Here is a 14,157-nt window from a genome sequence, read left to right as displayed (position 1 = left end):
TGTATACTCATCCTTAGCCTATATGATGGGTGAGGAGTTATTGTTGGTTGTTTTTGTTTGTTTGTTTGTTTTTTAACAGGAAAGCATGATATAAAGAATCATGGGTTTTTGCTCCTATTTTTTCTCTCTTTAAAGCCCTTCACAAAGATACATGACAGACAATGACTGTTGTTCCAGCTAATTAGCTGAAATCTTCAAAAATCCTCTAAATTTCAGTATTACAACAAAACCAGTAATCTTGTTTTTCAAAATCTACAATCGATATTGTTTTACATCATGACCCACTCTACAGTGGGTCAGGGGCTCAGATGTCCTTTTTGGGGGGTACCAATTTTAAAGTTTGAAAAAGCATTTCGTTAGCAAATAAAAATAGAAACATGTTAAAATTAGCATGCTTTTATGAAGGAGGTTATAAATTGTTTTAGTCTCAAAGGCAAGGTAGTACTTGATAGAAACAGAATAGTGAGATTCTGACATCTTAGTTTCACAACCAAATTCCAACAAAATCACATAAAGCTACCTACAAAGCAGCAGCAGGAACAGCACACGTTTAGAAAGCACTCAATAATTTTTGTAAAGTACTGTATAGATAAGGGACAGAAAGTGAGTTTAATTTTTTTTAGACTTTATTTTTTAGAGCAGTTTTAGGTTCACAGCAAAACTGAGCACAAGGTACAGAGATTTCCCATAGACTTTCTGTCCCTACATATGTACAACCTCCTAATCTCTTAATTTTAATACTAGCATTTTTTTTCCTTCAAGTATGGCCTCAGTCTAAACAACCAGCTCTGCTGTAGACAAATGACTGTGTGCCCCTAAAATTCACATGTTGAAACTAATCCCCAATGGGATGGTATTTGGAGGTGGGGCCTTTGGGAGGTGATTAGATCATGAGGGTGGAGCTCTCATAAATTGGATTAGTGTCTTTATAAAAGAGACCCTGGAGAGATCCCTCACCGCTTCTCCCATGTGAGTACACGGCTAGAAGATGGCTGCCTATGAACCAGGAAGTGGATTCTTACCAGATACCAAATCTGCCAGAGCCTTGATTTTGGACTTCCAGCTTCCAGAACGGTGAGAAATACATTTTTGTAATTTATAAACTACCTAGTCTACAGTATTTTGTTATAGCAGCCTGAACTAAGACAAGTTCTTATTTGGCTTATGATTTCTGTTGCAACTATTCAACTGGTTTTACAATATTCTAGGATTTCTCCACAATGTTTTTAAATAGTCTATATTACTTTCCAAAATTATTGACATGGCTTAAAGGAAATAAACAGAATAAAATAATGAGTTATACCCAAAACATCAAGAAAGGGGCAAATATAAACCAAGGGGAAAAACATATCTAACTAAGTATACCTACTTATCTTAACAGATATCCCAAAAAATCCCCAAATCTTCAAGCAAAACGAATGGGAATTCACGAGAATTCCTTAAATAAGCATGTAATAGTATCTACTACCTCTTAAGGATTAACATACACTGGATGCCTTATGCATGTTATTAGGTTGGTGCAAAAGCAATTACGGTTTAAAAGGTTAAAAACTGCAATTACTTTTGCACCAACCTAATATTTCATTCAATTCTCAGAACCTATGTCTATCTGACTTCTCAACCACCACATTATGCTCCTCACCTTATGTTAGATTCCAGTTTATGGGGGGGGAAAGAGTGAATAGTGAGATAAAAATAGAGGATAATATGTCAAAATTTCCTGAAGTCTGGGAATTACTAACCTATGATGTACAAGAGATACCAGATATGCATCAGATATTCCAAAAATAACTATTAAGTAGCAGTGGTGGTACAGTGGTGAGCATAGCTACCTTTCAAAAATAACTACAAATGGCTTTGGCTTCCCACTCCAAGGCTCCCCTGTCTCCCATGCCCAGTCCAAATTCTATCCTATGTACCAGGACTTGATTACCTTTCCTGAATTAGCACATTTTACATTGTCGTTCTTCTGTCCAAATCCTTTAGTGGCTCCCTACTGTTTAGATTAGGGGTTGGCAAATTTTTCTATAAAGGGCCAGACAGTATATTTTTGTCTATGTGGGGCTTATGATCTCTATTGAAACTACTCAACTTGGCTGTTTGGCACAAAAGCAGTCATAGACAATACATACATGAAAAAAGGTGGTTGCAGTCCAGTAAAACTTTTATTGATGAACACTGAAACTTAAAATTCCTATAATTTTCACGTGTCACAAAATATTCTTCTTCTTTTAATGTTTTTCAACCATTTAAAAAATGTAAGAACTATTCTTAGCTCACAGGTCATAAAAAATAGATGGCAGGCTGGATTTGGCCCACAGGTCGTAGTTTGCTGACCATGTAGCAACATTGCCCAAAGCCAGAAAGAACTTATTTATTAAATTAATAAGTCATGGGGATGTAATGTACAGCATGTGACTATAGTTAATAATACTACATATTTGAAAGTTGTTAAGAGTGTAGATATTAAAAGTTCTCATCACAAGAAAAAAAATTGCAACTGTATGGTGACGGAGGCTAACTAGACTTATTGTAGTGATCATTTTGCAATATATACAAATATCAGATCATTATATAGTACACCTGAAACTAATATAATGTTATAGATTAATTATACTTCAATTTAAAAAAGGACATTGCCTAAAAATTAAAAAGAATTAATAATTGATAAGAAAGACCACAATAGAAAAAATGGGCAGTAGACATATGAAAAGGTGTACAATTTTATGAATCATCAGGGAAATGTAAATTAAAACTGTAATATTATACTACTACATACCCACCAGAATGTCTAAAATGGAAACAAACAATACCATGTGTTGATGAGGATACAGAGCAACTGGAACTCTCATAAACTGTTGATGACAGTATAAAGTGGGACAAAAACTTTGTTAAACTCTTTGGCAATACCTGCCAAAGCTCAACATGTATAATTACAACCTAGCAACTTCCCTCTGAGATATATACCCAACAGAAATGTGTACACCAAAATACATGTGCTAGAATGTTCACAGTAGCACTATCTGAAATAGCTCAAAACTGGAAACTATCCAAATATCCATCAACAATAGAATCATGCTATGCCCATATACAGTCACCTGGTATCACAAAGGAAACACTGCAATGCAGTGGGAAATAATGGTCTTTTTAAACAAAAACTCATAGACACACAACGGTTATCAGAGGGTAAGGAGGGAGGAGGGATGGAAGAAGAGGGTAAAGGGGGTCAAATATATAGAGATGAAAGGAGAACTGATTCTGGATGGTGAGCACACAATGTGACGTATAGATGACGTATTATAGAAACGCACACTTGAAACCTGTGTAATTTTACTATCCATTGTCATCCCAATAAATTTAATTAAAAAAAAAAAGACATAATGGTGTTTTTAATAAATGGTCCTGGGTCAACTGGAGATATATGGAAAAAAATATATACCTTGACCCCTACCTTCACACAATGGAGTATTATACAGCAATGACAACAAACTACAACTATATACAATAATGTGGATGAATTTCATAAACAATACTGAATAAAATAAGTCCAGATACAAATGAGCACATACTATATGATTTTACTTACATAAAATTCAAAAACCTGTGCTGTAAAAAGTCAGAACTGTGGTTACCCTTAAGGGACAGGTAGTGACTAGGAGGGGTGATGAGGGGATTCCTGGGAGGCTGGTAATGTTATCTGGGTGTTGGTCACACTTTATGAAAATTCATCAAGCTGTATATTTATGATTTCTGTTATATGTGATGATTCAATAAAAAGTTCCAAAGTATCAGGGTATATAGAAAATGAGGATGGAAAGATAAGATGAAATGAAGAGGGAAGTTAATACATAAACATAAAAATGTATCCTTAAGGCCCTAGATATCTGCCAAGAGTAGAGCACAAATGTGTCTCTAAGCTTCCTTGCAGCCAGGGCAAACAGGACAATAATTAAATGATTCATGGTGTTCATAGGATGAAAACAAACCAATGGTGCTCAGGGAAAACAAAATCATTGTTAGAACTGAGGTCTGAGAGGAATTTCTCCTGTGGATTCTCAGAGAGAGACATTGTGTAACAGTGAACAGCCTATGTCCTAGATCATATTCTTACAGTAGACAACGCAGGGACGCAATGACCTTCTCCATAGGCTGATGCCATGAAACTAAAGAACAATTCAAAGGAGTGATTTGGGGTCAAGGAGAAGGATGAAGAGGGCAAAACACTGCGGTGTAGGTGTGCCACTTTGATGATCTAGAACGATGTACAGGAATGGTCTACATATCCTCCAGGCTAACTCCCATAAATAGCATTTCTTTAAACCAAGTTTCTGATAAGCGTTGCTTAGCAGTGAGTTCAAAGTCACACTCTCTAAGACAGGTACCTGGAGTCCAACTAATGCATACTGTCGATAAAACAGTGGGGGAGGGGGAATAGGAAATACAGCCATTCACTGCAACAGTAAGTGGAACTGGCGGTTGGACTGATAGCTTCTGAAAGCCTATCACAGAAATTTGATATGCACAATAACTATTATTATTCATGTCTCTTTCATGAATAAAAAGATGTTTTTTCCCCACGTTTTAAGCAAGATACTCTACAACCCACCATTCATACTCATGCCAGCCTAATCTTCCTGAAATACAGATCCAATATTGTAGCCACTCTCCTCAAAAATTTTCAGTGGCTCCTGTATTTACTGGATAAATTTCAAAGTTATTAGCATTAATATTAGGCCCTTTATGCGGGCCTAATCCTGCCTTTCTAGTGTCACATTTTATCTCTCTCTACACGCTCTATGATCCTACCACACCTCACCACTGAACGCTTTCCAAGCTGTCATATGGTCTCAGACCTCCTCTTGCCTTTGCTTATGTTCTTCAGACCTGGTGTTTTTCCATAGGGAAAGGAGAAAACAGGTGTCCAGTTTGTGGCAATGCCCTCTTGTGTTTGGCACCTCACTGCTTTTATGACAGGATTATCTGTTTCTAGTAGGATTCCTGCCTCCTATAAATTCACCCTCAGCTTCCGTGGCACAACACTGAGCCCTAAATGAAAATGCTCCCATGCATGTGTGTGGCGTCACTGAACCACTCACCCTACAATACGGCTCCTTCTTTTTTATATCCTCCTGCTGGATGAGTCTCAGGCCCTGGACACCATTCTGCAGGCCTCTCTCATATAAGGCCTGAAGTCTGGGAACTTCTTCTTGTTCAACAGCTACTATAAGCTTAAAAAAAAAAAAAAAAAAGATAAAGAATATGGATAGAGTTAAATATGCCATCAAAAATGAAAGATAAAGTCCATAGAAAATCGCAAATTATTGCATGACTCAAATTGGGTTGATTTTTTTTTTTTAAAGTTGTTTCTTTTCTTCATATATTGACTTCTCCCTTTCTTCATGACCTTATTTTCCTCTCTGAAAAAAGTTCTCATAAGAAAACTGCATTAAAACAAAATTTCCCCAAAGGTGAGATATAGCCTCAATTTCCTCTTCCATTATCAGTTGCTACATGCATCTTGGTCATAAGCTACTGTTAATCACTACCACTCCCTCAATTCCAGAAGGGAGAGAAGCACAGGTAGTTTAGTCTTTATATTAAAAACAAAACAAAACAAAAGAAAACAAAAAAAACAGAACAACAAAAAACAGAATGGCCTTCTTACTTCTATAAGAGAATGTAAAACACCAGCACATTAGAAAGACAGCCAGTATTCAGTATAATGGAATATCACTAACACGTAACTATCCATTTTATTTCCGGGAATAAAGTACATTACAAAGTATTCAGTAATGCATTCTGTTGCAAAGAAAAAAGAGGTAAGTTTATTAACTTTACTGAAGAATCTTTTCCTATTTATTTCTGGGCAAATATCTGTTTGAGGTAGTTTCTTCCTTACTTTAACAAGCTCCCAGCAAAGGAAAGCACAGATGTATATTCACAGGTAAATTAGAATTCACAAATCACTATTTCATAGCAAGGAGTCAACAGAATTTCGCAAGATACTTTAAATCAAGGTGTAAAGGTTATTTAAATTAACAAATAATTAACCTTAAAAATAGAAGTGGAATTAAAAGACACTATCAAGAAAGTAAAAAGACAAGCCACTGAATGGGAGAAAATATTTGCAAATCACATAGATACTAGCTAAACAGAATATATAAAGAACTCCTATAACTCAATCATAAAAACTGCAAATACAGTTTTACATCTTGCTTTTTATCGCTTAACAGCATGTCAGGACAATTTCCCCACATTATTAAAAAAAAAAAAATCTTCATAGCACCTTTGATGGCGACAATGAATTTTTATTCTTAAAAATTACATGGAGAAGACTTATAAAGGGATTTTATGAATAACCGTATGCCAACAAATTAAATAATCTATTTGAAATGGACAAACTCATAGAAAGACACAAACTTCTGAAAGTGACTCAAGAAGAAAAACAAAGTCTGAATAGACCTATAACAAATAGAGATTGAATTAGTAACTTTAAAATTTCCCACAAAGAAAATCTTACAACTAAGGACTTTACTCATGAATGCTACCATGATTAAAGAAGAATAGCAATTCTTCATAAACTCTTCCAAAAAACACCAGAGGCAATACTTCCTAACTAATTCAATGAGGCCAGTATTAGTCAGACAGTGACATCAAAAGAAAATAAAACTATAGACCAATATCCCTTATGAATATTAATGCAAAAAAATCCTGAATATTAGTAAATCGAATGCAGCAACATAAAAAAGAATTCTATACCATGACCAAGTGTATATTTATTGCAGGAATGAAAGATTAAGTTAATGTCCAAAAGTCAGCTAGTGCAATATATCATATTACTAGAATAAAGAACAAAAACTACATGATTGCCTCAATAGAAGCAGAAAAGGCATTTGAGACAATCCAACATCCTTTCATGATTAAAAAAAAAAAAAAAACTCAACAAACTAGGAATAGAAAGGAATTTCCTCAATCTGATAAAGCTTATCTACAAAAAACTCACAACTAGTATCATACTTAGTAAAAGTGAAAGTTTTAATGCTTCCTCCTTAGGGAAGATCAGGAAAAACACAAGGATGTCCACTTTCACCACTTCTATTCAACACTGTATTAGAGATTCTATCCAGGGAAATTAGGCAGGAAAAAAATACAAAAAGAGCATCCAGATAGAAAAAGAAATAAAACTATCTTATTTACAGATGACGTGATCCTGCACATATAAAATCCTAAGGAATCCACATGGCAAAACAAAAACAAACAAAAAAAAGAACCAAACTGTTAGACTAATAAATGAGTTCAGCAAGGTTGCAGGATAAAAGATCAATATAAAAATCAATCATATTCTATACATTAACAATGAATAATCCAAAATGAAATTAAAAAACAATTACCCTCACAAAAGCTTCAAACAGAATATAAAGAAATGCAATACTTACACACTGAAAAATATGAAACATTGTTGAAAGAAATTAAAGAAGATCTAAATAAATTGAAAGATATCCCATGTTCATGGCTTGCAAGATTTAATATTGTTAAGATGGGAATACTCCCCAGATTGATCCATAGATTCAACACTATCTCCATCAAAATCCCAGCTGTCTTTTTGGAGAAACTGACCCTAAAACTCACATGGAAATGCAAGGCTCCCAGAATAACCAAAACAAATCTTGAAAAAAAGAGAACAAAGCTGGAGGACTCATACTTCCTAATTTCAAAATACAACAAAGAGTTACAGTAATCAAGATAGTGTGGTGCTGGCGTAAGAGCAGACATACGCGGTCTGACAATTAAGTTCACGAACTTGTTGAACCTATGTTACTAACCTTTTTTGATATCAGAGGGATTATTCATTATGAATTTGTACCGACTGGACAAACAGTTAACCAAGTTGACTATTTGGAAGTGCTGAAAAAGCTGCGTGAAAAAGTTAGAGAAAAATGATCTGAACTTTTCACCAACAATTCATGGCTCTTACATCACAACAATGCACCTGCTCCCACGACACTGTCTGAGGGAGTTTTTAGCCAGTAAACAAATAACTGTATTGGAACACCCTCCCTACTCACCTGATCTGGCCCCCATTGACTTCTTTCTTTACCCGAAGTTAAAGGAAATATTGAAAGGAAGACATGTTGATGACATTCAGGACATCAAGGGTAATACGATGACAGTTCTGATGGCCATTCCAGAAAAAGAGTTCCCAAATTGCTTTGAAGGGTAGACTAGGCGCTGGTGTCGGTGCATAGCCCCCCAAGGGGAGTACTTTGAAGGTGACCATAGTGATATTCAGCAATGAGGTATGTAGCACTTTTTCTAGGATGAGTTCGCGAACTAAATTATCTGACCTTTGTATATAAATTGAACAGAATTGAGAATTCTAAATATACCCTATTATATTTATGCTCAATTGATTTTTGATAAAGGTGCCAAAACAATGTAGAAAGAGTAGTCTTTTCAACAAATGGTCTGAGACAACTGGATATTTACATGCAAAAGAATGAAGTTGGACCCCTTCTTCCTCACACCATATACCAAAATTAATTAAAAAGTGAGTATACACTGGAGGTGCAGGTGCAAGGGGTAGGGAGCTCTGCTTCTGACAGCAGGGTCTGGGGAAGGTAGGCTGGCTGCAAAGGTGGTAAGATGCCCTGAAGGAGCTCAACAAGCAGGCCAAGGAAATGGACCAGGAACATAAGGCATTCGAGCAGAAACAAAAAGAGGAACAAATAAAGGAGCTAAAAGCGAAGGCTGTAGGGAAGGAAATTCCACATTTGGAATTCAGAAATCTGGCAAAAAATAAGCTTGTGCCTGAGACAATGGTGATCCTTAATTCCATTCCTGTTTAAATATCTGGATTCTTTGCCATACCATCTGTTGGCACCTATAGCTAGAATGAAGTGTTGTCTTAGAGCCTGTTGTACAGTTAAGAATAAACTTAAAAAAAAATCATACTGTGGCTCACTTTCCCTTTAGTTCTTCTCACTCAGCCATTTCTTCCTTAGCTGTGAGGTCAGGGAGAACCCAGCCCAGAATCCTGCCGAAGTCTGTTCTTCAGTCTTTGTTCTATCCCGATTCTATATCACCTGGAATTAAACCAGCTTATTTGGAGGAAAAAAAAGTGATGAAAAATCTAAATGTCATAGCTAAGGCTATAACAAAATTCTTCGAAGAAAACATGAATAATTTTTCATGATCTAAGGTTAGGCAATGATTTCTTAGATATGACACTAAAAACATAAGCAAGAAAAGAAAAAGAGATAAACTGGACTTCATAAAAATTAAAAATTCTGTGCTTCAAAGGACACCATCAACAAAGTAAAAACGAATATCTACAGAATGGGAGAAATTTTTAGTAATATTTTAAAAATTACTATTACCATTACTATTACTGTTATTTATTTATTTTTTTAACAGGACTTTATTGGGGAACAGTGTGTACTTCCAGGACTTTCTCCAAGTCAAGTTGTCCTTTTAATCTTAGTTGTGGAGGGTGCCATTCAGCTTCAAGTTGTTGTCCTTTCAGTCTTAGTTGTGGAGGGTGCAGCTCAGCTCCAGGTCCAGTTGTCATTGCTAATTGCGGGGGGCACAGCCCACCATCCCTTGCGGGAGTCGAACCTTGTGGTTGAAAGGGGCACAGCCCACCATCCCTTGTGGGAGTCGAACCTTGTGGTTGAAAGGACGCGCTCCAGCCAACTAAGCCATCCAGGAGCTCAGCCGGCAGCTCAGCTCAAGGTGCTATGTTTAATCTTAGTTGCAGGGGGTGTTGCCCACCATCTCTTGCCGGACTCGAGGAATCGAACCAGCAACCTTGCAGTTGAGAGCCCACTGACCCACATGGGAATCGAACCAGCAGCCTTCAGAGATAGGAGCATAGAGCTCTAACCGCCTGAGCCACTGGGCAGGCCCCCTATTACTATTATTTTTAAAATAAAAAAAATATTTTAATATGTCATAACTAATTAGGGACTGTACCGAGAATACATAAAGAACACATACAACTCAACAATAAAAAGACAAGTCAATTTTTAAAATGGGTAAAAGATTTGAATAGACATTTCTTCAATGAATAAATGAAAAGATGCTCAACATCATAATAACTAGGGAAATGCAAATCGAAACTACAATGATATACCTCTTCATATCCACTAGGATGGCTGAAATAAAAGAGACATGCAACAACAGGTGTTGGCAAGGATGCAGAGATGTTAGAATCCTCAGTAATTGTCAATGGGAATGTAAAATAGTGCAGCACTTTGGTAAATAGTTTGGCAGTTCCTCAAATGTTAAACATGGAGTTACCATATGACCCAGGAATTCTACTCCTAAGTATATACCCAAGAAAAATGAACACATAGGTCCATACAAAAACATATACATGAATGTCCATTGCAGCATTATTCCTAATAGCCCCAAAGTGGAAACAACCCAAATGTCTATCAACTGATAAATGGATAAACAAAATGTGGTATATCTATACAATATGTGAGTAAAATACAAAAAGGAATGAAACACTGATTCATGCGACAAGATGAATGAACCTTGAAGACGTTATGCTAAGTGAAAGAAGCCAGTCTTAAAAGACAACATACTGTATGCTTCCATTTACGTGAAATGCCCAGAATAAGCAAATCCACAGAGGCATAAAGTATATTAGTGGTTGCCAGGGGCTAGGGAGAAGGAGAGTAGAAAATAGGGGGACATGGGTAATGACTGTTAATGGGTATAAGGTTTCTAAAATTAGACAGTAGTGCTGGCCACACAATTCTGGGAATACAATAAAAACTAAATTATACACTTTAAAATGGTGAATCGTATGGTACATAAATTATATGCAAATAAAGCTATTACTTTAGAAATTACATGGAGTTAGTCACACCATCTTTTTTTAAAGTTATTTCCTAGTATAAGATTTTGCAAATTACATTGATATAAAGAAAGAAAAGCCAGGTGTTTTTTTTTAACTCAACATTAAACATCAATAAGAAAATGCTAGCTATAAATAAGGCCCTAATAAAATACTATACCTTGCCACATTGCTTGTAGGAAATTCCCTTTTGGTTACAATATTCATAGAGGAGGGCTGCGCCTTGTACACATAATTTAGCTTTCAGAGAGTCAGGTTTATAATAAATTCCACTATGTATGACACCACTGTTATGTCCAGTCTGATGAATAGCTACCAAACAAAAGAAAAAGAGAAAGTAATGACTCACATAAAACCTAAGAAGTAGGGGGACAAACACAGTTGAAGCTATCAGAGACCACATTATTTAAAGAATCTTACAGTTAGAGCACTGGTAACTTCCACTAGCAGACGTGCCTGGTGTCTGTGTCACTTCCCTCCAGCTCAACTCGGATTTCAGTTACAACTTTGGTGCACAAACTCACCTATCACTACCAGCAAACCACTTTAAGGGCCCACTATAACTCTCTGCATTCTGCCCCAGGACCTTTTTTAATATGGGGAGGAGGACTCAATATCCCTAGGGGCAATCCTCAACCAATAGGGGCAGGAGCTGATGGATAAATGAGCACGATCCTGGCAAATGTTTATGTAGCTCCCCAGAGGTCCCAGTGGAATCAAGCTCACAGGAGCAACTTTGATAATGTAACCTCATGTGGCTTTTCCACCTTCCCTGTTTACTCTCCCCACCCCCTTACTCCTGTCTCATAGGTAACCTCTCAAATAAATAATCTACACCCAAGTCCTAGTCCCAGGCTCTGCTTTATGGAGAAATCAAATCAGGGTACTAACATTGATTGACATTCAGCATGACAGATGCAGAACTGACAAAATGAGCAGGTGTTCAGGTTAAGCCAGAAGAGCAACACTGATAACATACATACCTAAATCTTTCTCCTTTTCCAGAACACCAATGGAAAGTGCTGGATGTCGAAGGATGAGTGCTCTGGCAGAGGCAAGCCCCACAATTCCGCCACCGATAATGACTACATCAAATGAGCTTTAAAGTAATGCATGGTTACAGTAGACCTCATCAAGCTTCACATAATTTTGATCACCAGGGATAGTTAAACTATTAATTTGTAATAATTAAAAGCAAATATTCATTTGGCTTTATGCTATTTGGCTTCATACTCATGAAGAAAACCTTTAAAAGTTTCGTGCATTGCTGGTCAGTACATAGTCAGCTACATTGAGCAGGCATGGTAGCTAGTTGCTCAAGCTGCTCTCCTCCACAGTACTCTGCCTGGGCTGGCTACATCAGTGATTATCCTGTGTTAAGCATCACACTCTACCATCTATTCTTCTAAAACTCAAGTACAGTATTCCTGAGCATAAGCTAACACATTAAGTCTTTAATGTCTTAATGTGCAAGAATTTGTACATTTTTTTCTGTTGAGGAGGAAACGGCCAGTAAGAACATCAAACCTTACAGAAATAAGGAGTCCAAAATGGGTTCAGAACCACAATTTTAGCCATGACAAACCCTGATTACAAAACCATTTCAAAAGTTAGAAAGGGCTTGTATAGTCTAACTCTGCAATGAGCAGAGTACAAGATTACCTTTAGCACTGACCTTACGGTGAACAAATCTCGGTCTTATAGGAACATGGCTAATCTTGCTTCTTCTGCACCCCACCTATTTCACCCCCTCCTGCATTATATTATTCTGATGTAAATCCAAAACATCATCTGTAAATATTTCTGTATGTTATTTCTTTTATTTAAATTTTTATTTCAGTATGTTATTTCTAAAAGCTTGCTTCAAACACACACACACACAATATCATTATTCTTATATAAAATTAACAACAAATATTTTATATCATCAAATATTCACTATAAATCTTTTAGAAGGAAAACACAAGAGAAAATCTTGGGCTGTAGAGCTAGGTAGAGAGTTTACACCAAAAACATGATCCATAAAAGAAAAATTTGATAAATTGGACTTCATCAAAATTAAAAACTTTTCCTCTGCAAAGGATCCTGTTAAGAGCATGAGAAGAAAACCAACACGTTGGGATCACTCACATATTGCTGGTAGGAATGTAAAATAGTACAGTCACTCTGGAAAAAGAGCATGGCAGTTTCTTAAAAAACTAAACATGTACTAACTGTATGTCTTAGTGACTGCATTCATCCCAGAGAAATGGAAAGTTATGTTCATACAAAGACCTGTACATAAATGTTTATAGCAGCTTCGTTCATAGCCCCAAACTGGAAACAGCCCAGATATCCTTCAACCGGTGAATGGTTAAACAAACTGTGATTAAACATTTGTGGTTAAACGTCCATGCCATGGAATGCTACTCAACAATTAAAAGGAACCCACTATCCACATAGGTAACACCTTGGATGGATCTCAAGGACATGCTGTGTGAAAAAAGCCAATCTCAACAGATTACATACTGTGTGATTCCACTTACAGAACATTCTCGAAATGACAAAATTGTAGAGCTGGGGGAATAGATTAGTAGTTGCCAAAGGTTAAGAAGGGTGTAGAGATGGGATGTGAATATAACACAGCAGGTGACACAAGTGATATCTTTGTGTTGATGGAACATTTCTGTTTCTTGTGGTGGTAGTTACACAAATTAACACAGATGATTAAATTGCACAGAAACACACACACACACACACAAATGAGTGCATGTAAAACATAAAATCTGAACAAGGTCTATGCTTTGTGTCAATGTCAATTTCCTGGCTTTGATATTGTACTGTAGTTATGCAAGATGTTATTATTGGGGTAAATTGGATGAAGGGTACATGAGATCTCTGTTTTGTTGCAACTTTTTATGAATCTGTAATTATTTCAAAATAGAAAGTATAAACAAAACCTTCACTAACTCTACTTTTCTTCCGTTGAGCTTCCCAAAAGAATTGCCTACATACCCCATGATGAATCATGAATCCTATTCTACTGTAATCCCCCTCCAACCCACTAACACACAGCAGCCAGAGTCAACTTTTGAAATATCAATTTAATCACTCCCTCTTCTTAAAAACCCTTTAAAAGCCTCACAGCGCTTAGAATAAAATTCAATGTGTAGTTAAAATAAAATAAAAATCCTGCTGTGATGTAGCCCCTCTCCCAGTGTCATTCCACACCATCTGTTCTGCCAAACTCCAGTCACACTCATCTTCCCTACCTTCTAGTTCTAGAAACAGCCAAGGGCTTTTCAGCTTGAAAG

General features: G+C 36.5%; 1 protein-coding gene across 7 annotated transcripts in view; it reads right to left on the bottom strand.

Moving 5' to 3' along the window:
• L2HGDH (L-2-hydroxyglutarate dehydrogenase) overlaps positions 1-14,157 on the bottom strand; it is a 38,453-nt gene that overhangs the window by 23,465 nt on the left and 831 nt on the right. For 5 of the 7 annotated variants that reach the window (XM_074327491.1, XM_019725653.2, XM_074327490.1 and 2 more), the window contains exons 2-4: positions 11,848-11,963; positions 11,025-11,176; positions 5,097-5,228 (exon numbers count right to left, since the gene is read on the bottom strand). In XM_074327491.1, the coding sequence (XP_074183592.1) occupies positions 5,097-5,228; positions 11,025-11,176; positions 11,848-11,963 (400 nt within the window). Of the gene's footprint in view, positions 1-5,096; positions 5,229-7,823; positions 7,915-11,024; positions 11,177-11,847; positions 11,964-14,157 lie in introns of all 7 variants that reach the window. The other 2 variants (XM_074327493.1, XM_074327494.1) reach the window with 2 other exon arrangements.

Source organism: Rhinolophus sinicus, linkage group LG03 (genome assembly GCF_036562045.2).
Source record: "Rhinolophus sinicus isolate RSC01 linkage group LG03, ASM3656204v1, whole genome shotgun sequence".
Lineage (NCBI taxonomy): Eukaryota > Metazoa > Chordata > Mammalia > Chiroptera > Rhinolophidae > Rhinolophus > Rhinolophus sinicus.
This window is presented reverse-complemented; position numbering and strand designations above follow the sequence as displayed.